This window comes from Podarcis liolepis (assembly GCF_965112155.1).
Source record: "Podarcis liolepis genome assembly, chromosome: 3".
Taxonomy (NCBI): Eukaryota; Metazoa; Chordata; class Lepidosauria; order Squamata; family Lacertidae; genus Podarcis; species Podarcis liolepis.
In genome coordinates, this window is record NC_139557.1 from 106,960,138 (window position 1) to 106,983,665 (window position 23,528).

At 45.2% G+C, this 23,528-nt stretch overlaps 2 protein-coding genes across 18 annotated transcripts in view; one reads left to right on the forward strand and one right to left on the reverse strand.

The window, feature by feature from the left end:
* Window positions 1-23,528, forward strand: part of LOC310702799 (uncharacterized protein) — a 328,820-nt gene that overhangs the window by 283,012 nt on the left and 22,280 nt on the right. The window contains exons 1-4 of one of the 10 annotated variants that reach the window (XR_014523611.1): window positions 3,306-3,463; window positions 3,973-4,158; window positions 8,004-8,183; window positions 9,496-12,407. The gene's annotated coding sequence lies outside the window, so the exon portion shown is untranslated. Of the gene's footprint in view, window positions 1-3,305; window positions 3,464-3,972; window positions 4,159-8,003; window positions 8,184-9,495; window positions 12,411-23,528 lie in introns of those variants that run through there. The other 9 variants (XR_014523614.1, XM_083494955.1, XR_014523612.1 and 6 more) reach the window with 9 other exon arrangements.
* BCL2L11 (BCL2 like 11) overlaps window positions 1-23,528 on the reverse strand; it is a 91,814-nt gene that overhangs the window by 37,094 nt on the left and 31,192 nt on the right. For 3 of the 8 annotated variants that reach the window (XM_083494855.1, XM_083494852.1, XM_083494854.1), the window contains exon 2: window positions 18,837-18,981. In XM_083494855.1, coding sequence (XP_083350981.1) covers window positions 18,837-18,883 — 47 coding nt within the window. In that variant the 5' untranslated portion in view covers window positions 18,884-18,981. Of the gene's footprint in view, window positions 1-7; window positions 1,141-3,206; window positions 3,305-3,575; window positions 3,682-18,836; window positions 19,001-23,528 lie in introns of those variants that run through there. The other 5 variants (XM_083494853.1, XM_083494858.1, XM_083494860.1 and 2 more) reach the window with 5 other exon arrangements.

Sequence of the window (23,528 nt, forward strand, 5' to 3'; positions counted from 1 at the left end):
TACTTACGCTTTATGGCGTCTGAGTCATCCCGAGGCAAACCCGAAACTTCCCCTAGGCTGACCCCGCTCCTCCTCCGCGAAGGCAGAGGCGAAGAGGGCGACGCGCACAAACATATACACACGCCGAGGGTGTATAATAAGCTCGCTGCAGCTGCTCCCGCCGCACGCACAAAACACAGCCAGCCAGGAGGGCACTGCCGCGCTCTGACCGCTTCTCCAAACACAGGGCTAGGCGCCCGCCCAGTCGCCACTGTAAAAACATTCGCCGAGGATTCGAGGCCAATCCGGAGCGGCAGGGCGGTCGCGCTCCGCCCACCTCAGCGCGAGGGTTGTGTTTACAAACTCGGCCAGAGAGCGGGAGGGAGAGGCGCGGGCGCGCGCGCACAGCCTGCCACAACCCTGCTCTGCGCCACGGCCCGCCTCCCTCGCTCCCACTCGGTCGCCTCCCTCCCTTCTCGCATGTCCTCAGGAGCTTCCTGGAGCCGCCGCCGCGGCACTGGTGGTGGTGGTGACGATCGAGACGTAGTTCTGCTGCAAGGAGCAGCAGCCGCCGCTCTTACGCCCTGGCCCGACGACCCACTTTCCACTTTTGTTTTTAAACGGCGGGGGGTGGGGTGGGGAGAACCCTACAAAGAATGTGGAAGGAACACGCGCGCGCGCGCACACACACACACATACCCGAGAAAACCTGGCGACGCATTTACAGCGGCACCAGTTTTTCGAGGAAGAAAGCTTAAGCTTCGTCAGATGCAAAGCCACGGATGCATCGAGAGGATGCCCCCACCTCGTCCGAGCTTCACCCAGAAGACTGGGCTCCGCCCTGCTTCTGGTTAGCATCCCTACAAACCTACACCCAGAGGCTATTTACTCCCTTAACGGAGTATCCACGCCCAGTTCTCTCACCCTCAGATCACTAGTTTGAAAAAGAATCTGTTACCAATCCAAGCGCAGGCTCCTCTCGTTCACGGCATGCAATGGCATTTCACCAGCCTTTTCCCTATTTTTTCTTTCCATCCCCCACAACAAATTACACACTGTCTCACCCACACCCTATTCATCCTTACAGCTGGCACCCTTACCAGATCCTTAAACTTAATGGATTGGTGTATTATATATTATTATATATTAAATTTATATATCACCCTATACCCACAGTTTTCCTCACACACACACACACACACACATACAATTTACCCCCAGCATCACACAGCCACACACTATTCTCACCACAAATTCTTTATTATTAACAGACCTATCCGGACACGCACTTTGTCCCCATTCAGTCAGCAATCCACTCATTTCTGCAAACAGGCCCTCTTGCAACCACAGCAGTCAACCAGTCTCTTCCCCACCCAAAAACTTCCAGTTTAAATGGCAACCTATCAAACCCACAGAAGACCCTATAGGATGTTCCTTTTCATTCCCTCTACAGCTAGCATCCTCATCCTCAGGTTCACCTGGCCTCCATAAATTGTCAATTTCCTCTCCCAATCCAGAGCCGTGGGGGGGGCATGTTTTTTGCCTGGGTGAAGCCTTCAGAGGGGCGCATTGAGGCTCCCAGCCTGTGTAGTGTGTATGCAAATGTGCATGTAGGGTGCCAAACTGGGTCTTTGACCCAGGTGAAATAAAGCCTACTTTTGCCCCTGCCCAACCCATTTAAGCTACAAGTGTAGCACATGCCTCATTTCTCCCTCCAAAATGCCTTCTCCTGTACTGTACATGTAAAGTCCCTCAGTATGTTAGAGTCACCTCATTCTCTGTGCACACAATATGAAGTACACACAGCGCTGCAGATCTGCTCCCACAACGTCCTGTCCTCACCACACAATTCTCACAAAACACTGTCTCCAAGCAGTCATCATGCCTTCTTCAGCCCTTGTACTACACCAAATGCTTCCAAAGACTCAAATTTGAGTTCTAATATTCACATTCCCATTCCTCCACAAAGTAACCCCCTATCCATAGCTCAAATCAACCAGAACCTTGCAAAAAATGTGTAAAAAAGCATTGTTCAGTTTTAAGTTTGAGAAATCCTGATTTGACTCTTAGTTATAAACCTTGACTTGTCTCAGGTGAGTCACTAATTCTCAGGCTAACCTGCCTCGCAAGATGGTGTTGCTTTAAGGTTCTAGGAAGACGAGTGGGCAGGGATAGAAATGTTAAATATAAAATGACACCCTACACTTGTTTCACAAACTGGAAGCACCAGCAGCAGTGACAATGCAACCAAGTTTTGCATGCCTTATTGGTAGCAGGCCCTTTTTCTTTCTTTTTTTACTGGCCTACCTATCCTTGGCTAGCTGCCTGTCCAAACAATCACAGAGCTGATCTGCTATGGGATACTATTAAGTTCTGGTGCCCTCAACCGATTATAACGCAGGCCTTTAAAAAACAACAACCAAGGTTCATTTAGATTGTTTTTTTAAAAAAAAAGTCAGATTATAAAAAAAAATATAGTAAGGTTGTAAGCACCTAAGAGGACTGGGGCTAGAGATGAAGTAGCACAGGAGACAGTTGTGCAAGAGCAGAAAAGTGGAAAAAATGATTGTGTGTGCAGTGATGATGCTGGGCAGGGAGTGGGTAATATACCGTACCAAATTATATAACAAGTGGATATAATTAATACCAGATTAAGGTTCTAAAGTAGAGAGAAGGAAGCCGATGCTCTAATTTATGTAGAGGAGGGAGTCCATGGTTCTTATTTAGTACATTTATATCCTTCACTCTTTCCATCAAGAAACTAAACTGGACATGTGCCCTCATACCTTGCCCTGGAAGGAACTTTCCACAGCCTTGCACACCAACATGGTCCTAAATCCAGCTAGCCACCACCATAGAGCCTGTTCCAAACTTGCACACATGTGTCACCAATAGGGCCCCCTTCCCTCACCCCCACCCATTAGGACCAAATATAAAGTTTCTTGTCTTTTTTTAACTGCCTGGCCCTTTCACTTCCGTCACTCTCCACTCAGTATGTCACAATCCTCTTAAATCCTTCTTCCTCCCCAGCACTGAAAAATTCAAATACAATATTAAAAATAAAGTAATAAATGAAATACTTTGTTCCCACCCACCACCACCATTTCCACCCCAAGGCCGGCTTAAAGAAGTGCAAATGCCTTTGAATAAATAACCACACCACCCGTCTTTTCCACACCTCAAAAACCACGACCCATCCTTACTTCAGGAACGCTCCTTTCTCTCACCTTTTCTTCACCTTTCTTCCTCCCCGCCCCTTTTACAGCTTGCCACACTGTTAAATACTTTATTATTATTATTATTTTCCAATATCTCCCGGCGCCGCTCGCCTCGGCGTCACCGGCCTCTGCCCGTTTTTAAACAGCACCGATTTCTCGAGGTGCGTTTTCCTCACGCCCGGCCTTATTTCTAAACGGCCCGCCGGCCCGGCCCGGCGTCAGGCGCCGGGAGACCGCGCAGAAATGCGTGAGAGGGACGGTACGAGGTAAGGCTGCCGGGCGGCCCTTCTCCTCCTCCTCCTCCGGCATTCTCCCAAGACTGCGGTTAAGGAGAAGACCCGAAGCCGGCCTTTGGGCGCCGCCGGGACTCCCCGCCACTTGCCTGCGGCTGCTGCCTGCCCACGCCGCGCGCGCCTGAAGGGAGGAAAAAGGCGCCTTGGGGCTGCCAGGTCGGCCTCCCGCTCTGGCTCCTGCGCGGGAGGCTTCTTCTGGCGCCAATCACCTGAGGGCGGAGCCGCCCGCGCGCCTGAGGGAGGCCGGAGGTATATAGATATAGAAATATATATTTAAGACAGCCGGCATGCAGAACTGATAAGAAGCCGGCGTTGCGTCGATGACAACAACTTTGTCCACTGCCAGGCTCGGGAGGAAGTTGGTGGAAGTTAGCGGGAAACTCTTGCACAACAACCCCGCGCGCCGGCTCCACGCAGGGTGGCGGCGGCGGCGGCGGATCTTTCTTTCTTTCTTTCTTTCCTTCTTTCTTTCCTTCCCTCAGGCAGTCGGCGCGAACGAGAAGCAGTTCGCTGGTTTCGAAACCAAACAGAGTTTCGCCCGCCGCGGCCCTTTCGCCTCCTACAGCCAAGAGGAGACCGTGGCAAAGCGCGACTCGTTAAGGTGCCTTTAACAGGGGTGAAGTTTCTCTTTCAAAAGCAAACAGAAACGCCGTTCCGTCTGCCGTCAGGTGCTTTTATTTTTTATTTTATTTATTTATTTTATTTTGTATTCTTAACTCTCTCCTCCCAAAGCGCACATAATCTGTTTTAGGGGAAGGAAGGCTCAGATGCGAAGGCAAGCTTGAGTATGAAACCAGAGTGGGTGGTAGTTATTCTGGACTGCTTAATTTGAAACAGAAGGGGGTGTGAGATGTTCAGAAGCCAGAAGCAAGAAGGAGGTTTGGCAAAAACATCTGGAAGATGCTCAGACTCCAAGACAATGGTTTTTAACAGAGCTGACAAGTGCCGGGATTGGCTTGTGGTCCTCCGGATTTTGTTGCTGGCCTGGCATTTTTTCTGCTTGAGGCAAGTGACAAGATGGTCCACCGCTTCCATTTCTTTACAAAAGCTGAGCAAACAGGCCCCATTTGCTCTCCTTTCAACACTAGGGATGGGGGAGCAACCTCCGCCGCATCTGAAGGCAATGTGTTGGATAAAGGCAGAGATCCCCAACCATTTTGGAAATCCATATTCTCGGCCAAATACCCATTTCCCAGAAGAAAAACTGGTGATGCTCGGAGCCACCACCCCATCAAAAAAAGAAAAGCAACCCATTGGGTAAAACACCTGCATATAACCCAAATCATAGAAGACAGAGGGAAAGGTGGGGGGACGACAAACAAGGCACCCCTCCAAAAAAACAGGTCATCAAATAAACATAGCCACTTTAACCCACATTTGGTATCATACTCGATTTGTCATTAACTATATACCATCAACTCTTCAGACTGAACAGATTTTCTATAGGCAGTGATATTTTCCCCAAGTAGTGGGGGCAGTCAAGTGTGATTGCTTATTCACAATAGTCATGTGAAGACCATACCATGTGATATTTCTGAATATGTTTTTTGGCTTCAGAATCAGCTTTTGCGGTCCTGATTAAACTGATGACTTCTAGAACATGGCTCAGGCAGATGGTCCCTTGAGATCCACCCACATCGTGCATGCCACTGATACCCGTATGATTCTAACCAGACACATTTCTGTTAATTCCATCCCTTGCTTCACACTCACTGGGGGGAAAAGTCCTCTCGTCTTGAAATCAATTCCGCTGACAATGCTTTCTATAATCTTACTGTTTGTTCTTCTCACTATGCTACATGGTAGTCACCTACCTCTAGTCACCTACCACCCACCTTGATGATCTCCCTTCACCTATCTACAATCTGTTCCATAATTTGAACATGTATCATGCCGTAACCAGAAGCAAACAACTGGTTCATGAAAGGATAAGACACAGAGATTCCTTTATTAGTAAATGAACAACTTTTCAAAAAAACCATGATGTTTCCAACTGACTTCTGAAGAAATCTGTTAATCTTTAACAAAATATTTAAGTTGAAAATGTTTAAAACCAAGATAGAGTATCATCTCGAGTATAATAGATGTTGTACACACTAAATACTGCACTAACAAGACATACTGGATGCAGTTTCCAAAAATGATGCTGCTACCTAATAATAATATGAATAACAACTATATATATATAAAACAGAAATAATTTATAATAATATAATAGTAATTTGTATCTAATTTGAATGGCCTATAGTTTAGAGGTTTAGCTGGTTGAAGGCTGAGGCTATATTTGTTCTTAAACTCGTTTCAGCAGAGCTATGCTTGCCTTAGGATATAAAGCAGGATTTAGAACACATTTTCAGAGAGCGCCTTCATCGGCCCCAGCTGCAACAAAACATGTCTTTCCCGTATCGGTCTCTACAGCCACAGCAGGCGCTGTAACTCTAATGGTTTGACCTCACCTGCAAAGGTGCACTCCTCCTTTGCCTCCCAAGGCAGACGGATACCAACCATACTCCTTAACTTTTGTGAATGTGAATATCACTAGTATGCCTCTAGTAATACCAGTAATTGGGGAACAGAAATTGAGGGCTATGACGGTTGTTGGCCACTGTAATAACAGAATGCGGAACTAAATAGACTTTTGGTCTGATCCAGAATCTATGCTTCTTATGTTCACTCTGGTAGAGCCCATTCTGTCCTTTCCTAGGGAGCTACTGTCCACCTTAGAGAGCAGGGCTACATACTGTCTAGAAAACAGAGTGAAGGAGAAATCCTGAGTTATCATGCCACACATCACTTCGCCAAATATGGTCCTTGTAGAGTGGGGGAAAGTGAGGAAGGTATTCCACTATATGAAGAGTTGGGGAACAGTACATAATCCATGTCCTTCTTCAGAATGAGATAGTATGAGAGTAAATAATGCTATTTGCTTTTCAAACACAACCTGTATCAAAGTTAATGTACAAACTACAACAGGAATAGACCTGGCGACCACTTTTCAGGCATGTGGAATTGTACGCTGCAACTCTTTGCTACTACAGCTGAGCAGTGGCTGTGGAAGGGGGACTCAATACGAATTCTAGAGGTGCAGGCATGTGGGCTAAGATGACATTTATGGAAAACAAAATGGCAGTCATTTCCCCATCTGATGTTCAGAACTTGAAAGATTATTTCCCATAAGCACCTATACCCCTAGCTATTGTGAGATATGGAAAAGTTTGTTGCATTTTCAGCACCAAAGTGACTTCTCTGAGGTGCAAATCTGGGCAGGATATATGGAGGTCCTGGGCCTCCTTTCAGCCTTGCTGATGTGGTCCAAAGGAAAGCAACGCTATACATTTTGCACCAGCTTGGCTGCAGTAGTAGGTGCCATCCAACCACCTTAGGGACTCCACTTCAGATGTAATCAGGGTTTACTCCTTAGCACAGGGGTCGGCAAGGTTTACCTTGTCTTGGCCGGTTCACTCCAGCGGAGATCCCTCTGTCGGCCGGATTGTGCACGCGTGTGAGTGTGCATGCCTGTGATTTCTGGCATGTGCACAGATGCGATTTCCGTTGTCTGCGTCTGCGCAGACACGATTTTCGGCATCTGCGCATGCACAGACGCAATTTCTGGCGCCATGGAAGTGAGTCCCCGTGCCACACTGCACCGGTTTAGTGCAGCTCGCAGGGACTCACCAAGCAGTCAGCTCAGTTTGGGGGGCAGCTCGTGGGCTGGTTAAATGACCCACGTGGGCCGCACTTGTGGCCTACGGGCCTTAGGTTGCCTACCCCTGCCTTAGCCTTTTCTTTTCCTGAAGATGTTCCGCAAGGCAGTGGGTATGGATTGCTCCTTGGGGTTTATTCCTGAAGCCTTTTTCACAAATGAGTTTAGCTATAAGGCACGGGAGGTTTAGGATCAGAGTTTTCCATCTACATGGGCTACCTTCCCAAGTTGACGAGCCCTATCTGCTCCTCATTTCCCTCTACAGCTCATGTAGAAACCACCTTCTTGACAGTTGGACCCAGTATTGATCTTGTCTGCTCAGTCTGCCAGAGTCTGTCTTCACATGCAGAGGAATCCCCTAACTTACCAAGGGTTTGAGATCCATCAGCTACCCTCACCTGGTTTAACAAGCCAATCAAAGCTGTTCCTGCGGTGCAACTGCTGTTGCATGCTAACAGCTTCTAGGAGCCATAGATGAGAGTGTGGGGGACCCTCATCAAAGATACTACCCATCCCCTAACACCCCTTACACCCCAATTTAAAAACAACAAAACACACTGGGATTTTTTTTGCAATTTAAATTGAATATATAATTGGAACATTGCTCTGAATCTTGTCTTCCCATGAATGACGTTTGCTACTAAAGTGTGAAATGGGCTAAATTATGTTTCCAGTTTTCCTAGCTGATTTGTTACAATATTCCAAGATGCCAGTAGACGAATTTATCTCAATTTGGAACACATCCTCTCTGATGAGAAAATAGCCTTTCAATCTGATCTGTGTTCACTCAGATTTTGCCATTTCTTTCAGTTTCAGGTCTTTAGGATTTGAGGAACAAGTAGGATAAATGTTTTCAGTATTGCAGGAATTAAGATGAAGGGGGGGGGGAAGTCTCTATGAGTCCGAATGAGAAAGATGAGAAAGCTGAAATCCCCTTCAAACCTTCTTCCTCTGTAAAATCCCCAATTGGGAGTTGCTACAGACTCATTAGTAAGCATTTGTTCCCAACAATCCTGAGTCACACCGGATTGCTTGCTTAAGTTTCTCCAAAAGCCTGTCATAACTGCCTTCATTCTGCTTTCTAGGATGCCACTAGGCAGCACTATTGCACTCAACCAGAAACAAAGCCCCTTTTGACCCTTCAAAAATGTATAATGTGGCACAGGAGAAACCTATGCCCCACATTCAGTGCTTTTCAGGATAATCCTATGCATGTTTATTATTTATTTCTTTAAAGGTTGCCAGAAGGCAATTCCCTGTCTCAATGTTTCCCAAACTTGGATCTCCCGCTGTTTTGGGACTACAATTCCCATCATCCCTGACCACTGGTCCTGCTAGCTAGGGATGATGGGAGTTGTAGTCCAAAAACAGCTGGAGACCCAAGTTTAGGAAATACTGCTCTATCTGAAGGGGTCATCCACTTGAAATTCAAGTATTGCCTTAAGATAAAGAACCACAAGAAAATAACAGGGGCCTGGACGTTACCTGCACAGCAGACTGAGCCAGGCCACAGGTCACTTGTTCAGTTTCCCCCACTACGTTGAGATGTATCTCTATTTAAATTATAGCAATTGCTTCTAAATCTGCATCTATACCTATACACTAGCAAATTCGATGCAAATCATTGTTCTCTTTTGTGGCACTGTGTAAATGGCCACACTATCCAAAGGAAACGAAACCCAGTTGTGTAACTCCTGGGGTTTTCCGCTGTTTGGGGACTGGGGCAAGGAGAAGCCTATGAATATTATTAATGATATCTTTCTTTTGAGGACTACATTCTATTCTTGCTGGCTTTTCTTCTCTTGTGAACCAGAGCCAGGGCCTTTTCAACACTGGCTCTGGCCTGGTGGAACGCTCTGTCTCATGAGACCAGGGCCCTGCAGGATCTGATTTCTTTCCGCAGGGCTTGTAAGACAGAGTTGTTCCGCCTGGCCTTTGGCTTGGAATCAACTTGATCCCCTCCCCCTCTTTCCTTTTTCCTTTCTCCTTCTGTGATGGAACTCATATTTGGGGACTTTCCTGGCTTTTTTTCTGGCCCACATTGGACCAGTCTGGATAGTTGGCCTTGGTGAAGATTTGATGTTTTCATCCCCAAAAAGTTTTTGATTTGAGTTTCTACTGAAATGAGGTTACATTTTAATGTTGTATTTTAACCTTGTTTTTAAGTTGTATTTTAATCAATTGTTTTTATACCTGGTGTTAGCCACCCTGAGCCCGGTCTTGGCTGGGTAGGGTGGGGTATAAATAAAATTTATTATTTTTATTATTATTGTGTATTGAGGTAACCTGTGTTGCTTTTCAGGAGAACAGGAGAACATCAAGTACATCTGATGAAACAGGGCTTTCCCCATGACTGGCAGAGTGAGGCAGCTGCCCTCAGGCAGAAGATACGGATGAGCAACAGTGAGGTGTTGGAACTGGGTGTGCCGCATGACTTGCCCTACAATCTCCGAACTCATCTTCTGCACTCAAGTGTGCTGGAGGACACTCAGCTACAGAGTGTTGAAGTGAGTTTCCACCGATGTGCAGGTCGGCTTCAGTATTTGGAACTGAGTGGTGGTGGTGGTGATGAGAATCTCTGCCACCCCTGTTCTTGCCATTGACAGCAGATATACACAGTAAGGCTAAAATCTAAACACACTTACCAGGAAGCCACACCATTGGCTACAATGGGAAGAATTGTAGCCCTGTGTCATAGCCCTATGGCAATCGTTCCAACAGCAGAAGCTTTTCAGCTTGTCAAGTGAAACACCCCCCACCACACCTCCCGCCCTTGAGTGCTGGGGATTCTCTTGACCCCCCAGGTCCAATTTTTCATGGGCACAAGGGGAATGCCAGGGAGGGGAGAAAGCCATGTTGTGCTTGCAAAAGTAATAAAATCATAGAATTGTGGAGCTGGAATGGTCATCGAGTCCAGCCCCCGCAGTACAGGAATCGCAGTTAAGTCCTTGTGAAGTCTTTTGCTAGTGGGATTAGTTAGTTGATCCCATCCAATGGCACTTACAACTTTTGAGTAAGTAATGCATAAGATTGCACTCGCATCAGTTACTTTTTCAAGTAATTTCCCTTCATTTCCCACCTCTCCTCCAAGGGTCTCAAGGTGGGGGACATGGTTCTTTTCTTCATGTTAAACCCCCCCCCCCACAACAACAACAACCCCATGAGGTCGGTTAGGCCAAGAGACAGTGAGTGGCCCAAGATCACCCAGTGAGCATTGTAGTCAAGTGGAAATTTGAACACTGGTCTCCCAGCGCTCTAACCACTACACCACACTGGCTCTCCACTGGCACCTTGGGGGTTGTTGTTTTTTCCTGGCAGGATACCCATGCTTCTAAAGCTGCAGGACCTTGCACTTTTAAAAGTGCCTTTCTCTCTTTCCAAAAATGCATGTACTTTTGCTGACACCTTTCTACAGACCACATTTATTTTAAGAAATAGACATTGCAATAATTGCCTCCTCTGTGCTATGTTTTCTCTGCTGGATTTTTGCAAGGGCTGTTTTGTCATTTGCAGATTTCAGAAAGTACCGAAGTATAACATCATCATTATTATTTTTTGCAGGGTTGTTTTTGTCATGTGCCAAGTGAGTGGTTATTTTGTGTGTGTTGGGCAGGGGAGAGCTCGGATTCTGCATCCCATGGTGAGGCTCATTCATTGATTTGTGTGAGAATGGAGCACGGTCAGCTTCTCCCATAAGGAATTCAGCATCTGGCTGGGATGAACCCATATAGATCCAATTCTTTGTGTTGCTTTTAAAAGCCATGCCATGAGAGAGCGCTTATGTGGCTTAAAAGAGCAATGACTCACCCCTCTCCCCCTCCTGGTTCCCATGAAGTCAGAAGTCACTTCTGGTGCTAATATTGACAACTGAAAAGAGAAAAGGGCCAGCGAACAAAGCTCACATGACTGCAATGGACTCTAGGTACACTGAGAAAATTCACACACAGATGCCTATGCTGCATGCTGCTTTGTCTTCCCTGATTCCCAAGAGAGCTGGGCATTTATTACAACAGGCCTCCAAGGTATCAGCTACACAAGCTCTGCTCCATTTGCAGCATTATTTTGGTGCCTCCTGGGACTGCATCCATCCTTGTATTCAAGTAAACAGACCCATCAGCATTTTTCTTCTTCTTCTTCTTCTTCTTCTTCTTCTTCTGGAGACTGATCCTACAGATAAAGTTCAGCATTGTCACCGGTGCAACAATAGGAGAGAAACCAATTAACATAAGACTAAGGAAAAGACTGGGTTTATTTCATTTGTCCCTGCCATTGTAAAGATAAGCTGAATTGGTTTCTGGGAAATGTACATAAAAGTATTTACATTTATTTCTATGATTTAGGACTCACTTTTTCTTTATCGGTGTGCCCAAAGTGACATACAAATTAAAGTTTTTAAAAAAAAACTTTCTAGAAAAAATAGTAGGGCACACACACACAACATTAATAAACCCTAAAATATGACAACAGTTGTTGTTTGAGAGACTATTAAATCAACAGTGGCTGGTGAAAGTTTTTCAGAATAAATTTTCCTCTTCCTCTGTTGTTTCTTTCACCTGTATTGAATTTTAGATTGTAAGTTCCTTGAGGCAGGGACTAGTCTTCTTGTATTGTCAGGCAGCCTGTACATGAGTATATATTAAGTAATAATCAATAATGTCTAAAGTTGCAAGGCAAAGCAAAAAGGTGGTAAATTGTTGTTGTCACCAGAATGTCCCAGAGTAGGTTACAACAACAGCATTAAAAAATTTCAAACAAGTTACCGTCACAACTAGAATGTCTTCTATAGATAGATAGATAGATAGATAGATAGATAGATAGAGAGATAGAGCAAGCATTAAAGCATGGGGTAAAGAGGTGCATCTTCAGCATAACAATGGACAATATGTAACAGCTGAACAATGAAGGTGCCAGACATATCCCTTTGGGGAGGGAATTCAACAAATTAGGGACTGCCACAGAGAATGCCGGTGTGGTGTAGTGGTTAAGAGCGGTAGTCTCGTAATCTGGTGAACTAGGTTCGCTTCCCCGCTCCTCCACATGCAGCTGCTGGGTGACCTTGGGCCAGTCACACTTCTCTGAAGTCTCTCAGCCCCACTCACCTCACAGAGTGTTTGTTGTGGGGGAGGAAGGGAAAGGAGAATGTGAGCCGCTTTGAGACTCCTTAAAGAGAGTGAAAGGCGGGATATCAAATCCAAACTCTTCTTCTTCCAAACTCTTCTTTGTGGTCCCTTCCAACTCTACAATTCTATGATATGATTCTATGATTATACAAAGTAATATATCATATCATATCATATCATATACAGTGATATAATATAATGTTATGTTATGTTATGTTATGTTATGTTATGTTATGTTATGTTATGTTATGTTATGTTATGTTATGTTATTGTAACAACATATAAATATGCATGTCTGGAAAAGATACACCTGCTTGATTTCTGGGTGTCAGACTTAAAAGACACAGAAGCACCAAGTCAAAAAGGAAACTTAACAACTTTATGTCCCCTTGTATTTGTTCACCATTAAATGCCAGGCTACATCAGAACCTGAGGTTGGGAAGAAGCAAATGAGTAGCCAGGCCCATAAAAAAAAGATGCATCTGTAAGCTGGAGAGGCATACGCCACTATTTACACAACTGCTGCAAAAGCATTTAAAGGACCAAGATGTTAATCTCATTATAAATTGGTTGGTACAGCATTCGGGGTACACAGTCCCCCCCCCCTCCACTTTTGCTGAAATTCAAATATATGGCTATGGTGATAAAATTAACTGTAAAGAAAGGTGACCATTGTTTAACAAAACAACAAATGTGGAATTCTTATCACCGGTTAACAACTTGCTTTTCAACACCTCACTGTGGACTACTGTGCAAATGTTGACCGGCGCATGAAACTTGACAAAAATCCTGACTTATTATCCCTTTTCTGGTCTCCCACCACTGACTCTAAGGTAGGTAAACATTCCTATAAAAACACAGATGTTGAACATTTTTGTTAATGCTATATTTCTGAAATATGGTCTGGACTGGCAATGTTTGCCCAATTAAAAGCACTAAATTATAGCACCACATCAGTGCTAGGAATGTTAACAGTGTGACACGAAAACACAAGGTAGTGCCATGTAATGCCTAACCAAAGCAGTTGGATCCTTGAAAGGAAGTTTTACTAGCTGCTAATTCCAAGTTTCGATTCCTTGCATTTGCTGTTCAAAAATATATATACTAATGAAAATAGGCCTCAAAGAGCACTCTTCTGCAATGATTTATGCGTTCGGCTAATGTCTCATGCTGTGAGTAAGCTCCTCTGAAACCAATAGGGTTCTTCACAGTGTGTAAAGTTAAGCTTGCATAAATCATTTGCCGAATGAAAAACTGGATAAAGGAGCGCCACTAACTCAGAATGCAAAACCCTATTGGATATTGTAGTCGATCTAGACGAATATGAAAGTTGGAAGTAAATTGCATTGCAGCTAATCTGCTTGGAACTGGATCAAAAAACAGTCAAGCAGTGGTTCTATATAGAGTACATAACAGCAGCAGTCTACCCCTTGAGGTTGTGGGTTTAAAAAAATAAAATAAAAAAATTATTCCAGCATTTGTAGCCACCTTGCAGGGCTATCCTTCTCAAGGCAGCTGGAAACACATCAAAACACAACTGATAACAACATATAAGGAGCATGGAGGTTGGGAAAGACCTGCCCACCCTTTCCTTGGCTGCCCTACAACCTTTGCATCCCTGGGTCTTGGCAGAATCCGCAAGGAGGGAGATAGGCGGCAGCAAGCGCCTGTGGCTCATTTGCTGCCATCTAGCTATTTAAGGGACACGGGTGGCGCTGTGGGTTAAACCACAGAGCCTAGGACTTGCCGATCAGAAGTTCGGTGGTTCGAATCCCTGCAACAGGGTGAGCTCCAGTTGCTCGGTCCCAGCTCCTGCCAACCTAGCAGTTCGAAAGTACGTCAAAGTGCAAGTAGATAAATAGGTACTACTCCAGCAGGAAGGTAAATGGTGTTTCCGTGCGCTGCTCTGGTTCGCCAGAAGCGGCTTAGTCATGCTGGCCACACGACCTGGAAGCTGTACGCCGGCTCCCACGCCAATAAAGCGAGATGAGTGCCGCAACCCTAGAGTCGGCCACGACTGGACCTAATGGTCAGGGGTCCCTTTACCTTTTAGCTACTTAACAAGGACTTGCAGTGCAGCAGGATAACACAGGAAGGGGAGGATCCTTGGGGTCTGTAGTGAGGACACTACCCTTTTCTCTTTGTTTGAATTTGCATTTATGTGAGCGCTATGAGAGCATGGTGTGTGTGAATTTGATGGACCCTTCTTGGTGAGAGGGAGATCTTGTCAAGAGTGTGTTTTGTTTCCAACTTACTCTCATCTATCTTCTGGTGAGAGCTTACATTAAGGGAGGGCAACCTATGTAGGAACTGGATGCTCTCCTAGAAAGCACACTTGCGTGATGGGTTGGTGTGTTACCCTATTGTTGGATTATGTTGTTGGCATGTGCTTTTGGGAAAATAAGATCAGAAAGAGAGTGGTGGGTGGAAGGAACTTTAATTCAGGAGTTACAGGACTGGTGAAATATGGTGTGTGGGTGAGCAGGCAGTTAGAAAGGAAGGGCAGGGGTCAGGTGTCTACTTATTATCCCTCACCCTTCCTGTGATTCAGTTGTTCTGCCTCTGTAGTCAACAGTCTGGCTGTGCACTGCCAGGTTGGTTCACAAAGAGTCCATACGGATCCATAATTGGATACTGAATGAGGGAGCCAACCTGGTGTGCGTTACTGAGACCTGGGTGGAGTGAATCTGGAGGAGGAGACAACAGAGCCTTCAACAACTCTGTGAAGTAAAAGCCCAAGGCCACCCAGTGAGCTTCATGGCTGAGTAGAGACTCGAACTCTGGTCTCCCGGGTCCTACTCTGACACTCCAGCCACTCATCAAAATACTCTGAGGCCACCCAGCCTGGAATGAAGAGAACCATAGCAAGGCAGTCCTACGAGTACCTGTAGGCTTGTCCACCAACACCTCATAGTGGCACGCAACGCTACAAGGTTGTTGTCGCATCAAAAAAGAATCTTGTAGGCAGCACCTTTATGACTAACCATGTCTTGTGGCATAATCTTCTGTTGTCTTTGTCAGACTCATGATATGTTATCGTCTAGCGCTCATGCGCACATTGAAGGATAAAAAATGTAAACAGTAGGGTCAGAAGGCCATGCAATGGAGAGAGAGACAGTCTGTGGCCTTTTTAACCAAAGCTCAAGTGTATAAAAGATAAGAAAAGTGACGATCCACCACAGCAGAGGTATTAGTAGTGATCACAATCTTCCTGGCTTTGCTATGCTAATTTAGAGAGCTGGGATGGCAGAGAATAAATTCTAGGAAATTTTAAAATAAATTCTAGTTCAGCCATTTGCTTCTGAGTGTTTTTGCAGGGGAACAATAGCAGGACAGAGCTGTTGACCTCCCTGTGAGCAGGCTTTTGCTCTAATCTTCTGTAACAGCCCTCTAAGCTCTTGACCCAGTGGCACTCAGTGGCAAAGAATCCTACACAATGAATACTCAAAGTGAAGAGTATTTTGCCACCAAAGAAGCTACTGCCAGTGAATCTCACGGGTAATTCCAATTTCTAATATTCCGAGAGAGGGAGAAGTGTTCCTATCTATCTACTTCTCCACACACTGTGCACAATTTTAGAAACCTTTATCACTTTTCTATTTGGCTGTCTCCCTCCCTAAACTAAAAAAGAAAGGAAAAGTCCTATCTAGTAAATTGTCTGAGATATGTAAACAGCTGCCTCATGTGGTGAGCCACAAAACTGCAGGTGGTACTTGGTGAAATGTCCTCAGACCTGGGACTGACTTTACCCACCTAGTGGACCCCTCTTGACCAGAAGAGGGTACACTACAGTGTGGTGTAGTGGTTAAGAGTCTCGTAATCTGGGGAACCGGGTTCGAGTCTCCGCTCCTCTACATGCAGCTGTTGGGTGACCTTGGGCCAGTCACACTTCTTTGAAGTCTCTCAGCCCCACTCACCTCACAGAGTGTTTGTTGTGGGGGAGGAAGGGAAAGGAGAATGTTAGCCGCTTTGAGACTCCTTAAAGGGAGTGAAAGGCGGGATATCAAATCCAAACTCCTCCTCCTCCTCCTCTTCTTCTTCTTCTTCTTCTTCTTCTTCTTCTTCTTCCTGCTCTAGTTGGATGTACTGTTCCTGTAGAAGGCGTTCCTCAGTTCTCGTTGTCTACAATTTAGTTTTACTTACTTGGTTCTGAGTTGCTTCCTCACTTTCCTTCCTAGTTATTAGGTAAGGTTTCTCCTCTTTCATGGGAGGCTTTTACTGTAAATTTCTCCCTCCATCCACTGTCTTCACACTATGCATGGTTTTAGAAACCTCTGTCGAAGTAGAGTTCTCTCCCCCTCCCCCCCCAAAACCACCCTACCTGCTCGTAGCTAGCTTTGTGTCAGGAGCTGCTGAGATCTGTGAACAGCTGAGAGATTAAATATGTATTTGTGCTTAATGTTGGGTGGAGGTATATGGCTGCAGACCAGATCTGGCCCATGAAGCCCTTTCAGCTAACCTAACAGCCTCTTCCGTTTTCTTTCTTTTTATGATGATAAAGCAACAACTCTGTAGACCAGTTTCCTTCCAATTGCAGCGCTCCATTGGGTGTTTTCCAGGATGGGGATGAAAACTGAGACCTCCCTACTCCTCAGATGATCCCGTAGATCACTGTGGTATGTTGGCAAAAGGGATGAAAGCAACTCTCTCCTTAGCTGATCTATGTGGATCAGCTGAAGAGTGGGGGGAACCTGTTAGGGAGGTCATAGTCTTTGTGTGTCTGTGACAGTGCATCAAGTGTGTGTTAAGAGGTGTGTGTTGTAAAGTATTGTGTGGCCCTGCTCACTTTTGAAATGCACCCGGCAATAACTTCCCACTAAGGTATTGTGACCCCCCCACACACACACACACTGAAAAACTTTCTCCACTCCTTATTTTTAACAAGTTTGGCTGTCAGGAGGTACAGCCTTAATCAGGACTGAGACTATAGTGTGTAGGGATGGGGCAGAACCCATTCGTTCTGCCATGACCCTGATGGAAACTGATTGGCAGCTCTGGAAGTTTCCTAGCTAGGGTTAATAGCAGCTTGGGAGAGGGGTTGCAGAAGGGGGCTTTTAAAAACCCTCCTTGTGCTCTGCAGTATGGGGCTCCCCACCACACTTGGTGGATGTTACAGTGCAACAAAACCAGGATAAAACAACAGCAACCCAGTAGGCCGTAACACAATAACACTGGGGAAGTATTACAGAGCAATAAACCAGAATAATGTATGGACAGTCTAGTATAGAACCATCACTTAGGCACTCTTATTGCAGCATATACCCACAAAAACACACCATTGTGGAGGGCCCCACAGTCTTCCAGCTTTCTGCAAGAGGCAGTTTAGAAAAAATGTTCACTTCTTTTGTTGTTCATAATTTAGAACTTTTATTTAGTGTGCATCTCCCCCCAACAGGATGCATCGGCTTAACCAGGCAATGTTTCCTGCATGGCAGGAGTTTTAAAATCCAGTTAAATCTGTGCTGAGAGAGGAATTATTGCTTCAATTGCTCGGCAAATCTGATTAATGCCATGTAAGATTATTTCTGGCACAGGAGGGAGTCATGCTTGATGCAAAGCAATGCAAACATTTGGCAAGATAACTGGCCTCATTTTAACATGATGTTTCGTCAGGGGGTCTCACACAGAAACAGTCATTTACCTCAACTCAACCATCAACGAGGAGAAAAGAGAAGGAGGGGGGGAGAACCCACGGCCAGGAAATACCAAATGTGGCACTAATGAAAGTGATGTGAAATTCTTTGATCTTAGAGTCTGTGGACATAACTCTGTGCAGCGCCAACAGAAATAAGTAGTGACATTTTGTGGGGAACAATTGCTAGGTTAGCTTGTTGGGCTGGGTGGGAGACATGCTAATCTGTCAAAACCAAAACCAGTCTCCATACGGAAAAGAACTCCCAAACCCACAGCTGGGCAGTATCTATATTAGAACCAACCAAAATGTCACGAAATGCCAAGCACACTTTTGAGCTTTCCAAAATTCTTCATCACGCTAGACAAAGAAGCGTGGGGAGTGAGCAAAAAGCAAACAAGCAAAATTAGGTTGGCTCTTACTGTCGTACAACTTTATACAGTCAAATCTTCCTTCAAAGAATCCTTTATTGAGAGTTCTTAGGAGATGCTTGTTCACCCAAGCACTAAAATTCCCAGTGGGAAGAGGGATTGATTGTTAAAACCACTCTGGGCATTGTGAACAATTCTCAGAGAATTATTCCCAGTGTCTTCAGCAAACTGCACGTCGCAGGATTCTTCAATGGAAGTCACGAGTGTTTAAAGTGGTATGGTACTGCTTTAAAACTATAGTGCAGATGGGGCTGAGGTGCTGCTGGATCAGTCAGCCTGCAATCACCATCTTGTTGCTGGGAATCACACGTGGGGAGAGAGCCTTTTATACTTTGAGAAGGTGCTTCTGGAGCTCTGCGCAGTCTGCTTGGGTTTTCGCAGCGTAAATCCACCCGCTTCCACATATTTTATGCTCCTATGAGGAGGGACACATTTGGAGGAAAGAGTGGGCAAAGCTTACCAGAGCTGTTGCAGTTCAGGTCCTGTTTGTGACATTCCCATAGGCATCTAGCTGGCCACTGTGAGACCAGGATGCTGGACTAGATGGGCTACTGGCCTGATTCAGCGGCCAAGCTCTTCAGCTACAGGCAGTCTCTTGTACCACACTGAAAAAGGGATGATTTGTGTTAAGTTGTGGGTGAACATATTAGGCAACACAGTGATTCTTCAGACAGCTCTTGTTTATTCACAGGCCAGAACAGAACTGAACTGAAGGGTTCAGCGAGCCTGCTTATATAGAGCTCCACTACAACGCAACAGTAACAACTTTCTGTAACTATCCAATCACTGAACGTCACTTTCAATTCCTTATTTGCATATGTGGACCTGAGTGAAAACTATCTACAGTATCCCCCTGCTGGCCCAGGGTGAGAACAATTTGGTTCCAGCTTATGAAGCAGTGAGTAGGGAGGGGGGCACACAACACAACCAAATCTCACCTTGCTCATACAGCAAACGCGCTAGATACCCATAGGCAAGTCAGCTTCTCGCACTGCTCAATCTCCTTTTGCAACCCGGGGGTAATTATGCCAACCTTACAGGGTGGATGTAAGGATGATAGGAGAATTATGTGAAACTCCTTGACCTTTCTATAGTGCTGTGTGCTATTTTAAGGCAAAACATGCGCCACCACTTTCTGTATGAATTTTCTGCCTCATCTTTGACATCAACTCATCTCACATTTGTGAAAAAGTGCCAGATGCCATACCACATTAGAAGGAACAATAAATCAGAAAGTGACACATACATTTGTTTGCATAAACCTGTTTTCAAGCGGTATTGATGTGAATCTAAAATTAAATTTTGTTGGTCAGCACTCAACCTACTGTTATGAACTTGTACTGACAGTGTAACAGGTATTATTTGGAATTGTCACACACACACATTTTACTGTTATAATCATGGTTTTATATGAGTAACCCTGTATTCTGACCTGGGACCTTTTGGTGAATGGTGGGATATAGTCATACATCCACACACACTAGATATACACCATAAAGTTGGGTTGTTCTAAAGCAGGCGCCAGGCGTGGTCAGAAGGCAGATCAGGATCTACTTGCAGACTAAGAGTTCCTCCATATGCCCTTTTAATTGCATATTCATTATGGTTTGCCATATACTTTCCCATTTTCACAGTGGTCACACTGCTTCATTTCCAGCCAGTGCATATCCCCTAACTTTCTACTGAAATCCCATAATTTTTTATACCAGAAATGTTCCGCTTTATTTTTGTTTCGCTTTTGTTACACTATATAACCCCTCTGAACATCAGCAGCGAGATTGGACTGGGAAGCATCGCAGAACACACAAAGTAGAACAAATCACCACCTGCGCAGTATTAATTGTGTCCAGAACATTGTTGTCAACGAAGCACCAGCTTGGAGGGGCCCTGTGTGGTAATTTGCAATATATTGACAAATATTTTTTGCTCCCAGTTTTTCAGGCAACAGGAACTGCAAAATTAGTTCCCCTCCGTTAAGTAGGCAGCGAGAATCCCTGGTACATACTAGTGGAAAGACCTAGATCTATTAGACTTAAGTTAGAGCAGGGGAGATTTTGGCTGCTCATTAGGGAGGCTTCTTGATAGTACAGTTTGATGATGGAAGGAGTGGGCACACTGTCCATCACGACGTCTGAGCAGATGACGTATCTGTGGGCATTCCATCAACCTAAAGCTATACTAAGAGGTAGTGTTCAGGCCGAATGTTACAGTGTAGACACGTGTAATGTCCAACTGGCTACGTCTTCAAAGCAACCTCAGGAGGGGCAAATGTGCAGTGGTGATAGGATATGAGAGGGTGCTTAACCCTCTCCCCCAACTTTCTCCCTTTAAACTCTCCTCTTCCAACTGATTTCACCATCACTGGGTAAAATCAGATGGAAGCCGCATGTAACATTAACCCAGCTCCAAAGATCCCTTGAGAGGGGTTGATTTGCAACAGAGAATCAGCAGAGGGGTGGCTTTACCCTTTACCTACCTCCTGTTTTCTCCCCAAAGCCCTCCTGGAGGTGGACATATTTGTCAATTTGTGTTTCTCTCATTTTCTTATTCTTCTAGTCTTAAGTCTGCATCTGTCTGCATTTTTTTTTTTAGTCCTCATGAAAATTTCCAAGCATTTTAGTGCCAGTTTCTCCCAATACGCGCATTTTTGTATGCTGTTTCGCCTGAGATACACATTTATGCAAGTGAATAGAATGCCTTTTATTTATTATTTTCACTAATACACACATTTCATGCACACTCCCCCAAAATAGACTTTTTTGTACACAGTATTTGGTTAATGAACTGCACCACAGTATGAATTTTGAAGGATACCTATTTCAGCTTGCACGTTGTTGTGGAATGTGCGAAACAGGTAGGTTCACATTAAAATCCCAGCCAAACTAAATTTCTCTTCCATCCCTAACATCTCTCGTCTGCTCCACCTGCAAGCAGATTCTCTGCTTGAAACCAGCCCATTTCAAGGATGCTTTTTGCGGCAGAGCAGCAGCTGTTGTGTTAACCTTATACGTGGCTCTGGTATAATCTGTAGTTTGGGTCTCAGAATACCCACTCTGGGAGACAGGAAACCTGGCTAGGCATTAGCTCTGCTCAGAAATCACACCACTGTCAGAGGAGTTTAAATAGAGAACCAGCTGAGATCTCTTGAGAATTATCTGCATTCCCTGGTAGTAGTTGTTGACACCCACTTTCCTGTCATACCCAAACTCGAGAGACGGTAGTTGTGCTCATTAACCACCAGTCCGCCATCCTTACTCAGCGATGACAGTATTATCCCTGCAGAAGGGGAGGACTCAGCAATGATAAATGTGCTTTCTTGCCAGTCCCCCCACAAGAGCAATTAAAAGTGTTACTATCCCAGATGGAGTATTTTATTTAAGTAACATGGCTGCCTTCATTAATAAAGTGAGGTGCTCCAGAGCTGGACATCTTTCTCCCTGCTGGTAAGGGGAGTAAAAAAGCAGCTAAAAAGAACAGCGTAAATATATTGTAAGACACATCTTACTGTCTGCTTCTGTGTCCAGGGGCTTTCTAGTGAAAGGTTCCGAAGCTGCTCGCCTGATTTGTACAATGGCGTTGTTTCAAAGCTCATAGAAATCAGGCAATATTTATTCCAACAATGTACAGTGGTACCTCGGGTTACATATGTTTCAGGTTACATACACTTCAGGTTACAGACTCCGCTAACCCAGAAATAGTGCTTCAGGTTAAGAACTTTGCTTCAGGATGAGAACAGAAATTGTGCTCTGGCGGCGCAGCAGGAACAGGAGGCCCCATTAGCTAAAGTGGTGCTTCAGGTTAAGAACAGTTTCAGGTTAGAACAGACCTCCGGAACGAATTAAGTACTTAACCCGAGGTACCACTGTATACCTCACTTACAATATTCTCTCAGCAGTGCACAAGAAACTCAATACAATGCAAATAAAAATGAGTTAAACACCAGAATTCAGTAGACGCTGGAAGCTCAACAGGGAGAGGGCCTGTCTGACTTCAAACAGAAGGGAATTCTATAAAATTCGGCCCATGATGCTGAATGCACCATTCCTACTGGTTAGAAGCCATACATCTAAGCCATGGGGACCACTACAATAACTGTGACTCCTCCTAAGACCTCAGTGGTCAGGCAGTGATGTAAGGGATCAAGAGGTCCTTGGGCAATACAGTGGATGCTCGGGTTGCAAACGTGATCCGTGCGGGATGCACGTTCGCAACCTGCAGCGTTTGCAACCCGCGTCTGCACATGCGCTGCTTGCGATTTGGAGCTTCTGCACATGCACAAAGCGCGGTTTAGTGCTTCTGCGCATGTGCGAGCGCCAAAACCCGGAAGTAACCCGTTCCGGTACTTCCGGGTTTCAGCGATCTGCAACCCGAAAAAACGCAACCTGAAGCAGCTGTAACCTGAGGTATGACTGTAATTGTTCAATTCATTAAAAAGTGCTTATGGGTCTTGTAACCCTAAGGTCTTCCATATTAATTCTCCATGGCCAGGCATGGGACTGGCTAGCCTCTTTGTGACATCACAGAGGCCAAAAAAGCGACAGAAGAGGTGGTTGTGTCACCTCTGGTTGGCCAGACTCAGTGGTCTGGTTCGCATGTCATGGTAAGCCAAACTACTGCCTATCGGGTCTGCGCAAACATGCAGGCTCCTAGAGAGGAGCTTGCAGCCACTGTGTCCCCTCACCATTTTTATTTCTGTGCTGCTCTGAACATAGCCAAGTTTAGCAGGTCGTCTGAACCTGAGTTTCCAGTTATGTCACCTCCTCTCTAACCATGAGCTGCAACCAAGGTTTGATAAGCTAGGAGGGAGTTGAAACATGATAATGCCTTTGGTGAATCTGCGAGGAGACCCTATATAGTGCAGGTCCACACCATCTCAAAAACTGATATTGTAGATCAGTTGGGTGGTATCCCAAGAATTACCATTTTCTGCTGCTGCCCCCTGCACTCTGGAATGCCCTTCCTTCTGCTGCATGAGAAGAAGAAACCAGCTGTTTCAGGCATCTTGTGAAAACACTTTTTTTTTTACCCAGGCTTTCCCTGACTCATAAGATTGGATGCTATTATTCATCAATTCCTGTTTGGGGACACTTCCAGGCTGTCACGATTTCAGCTGGGATTCAATCATATACTGTACCGGCAAATTCAAGTTTCA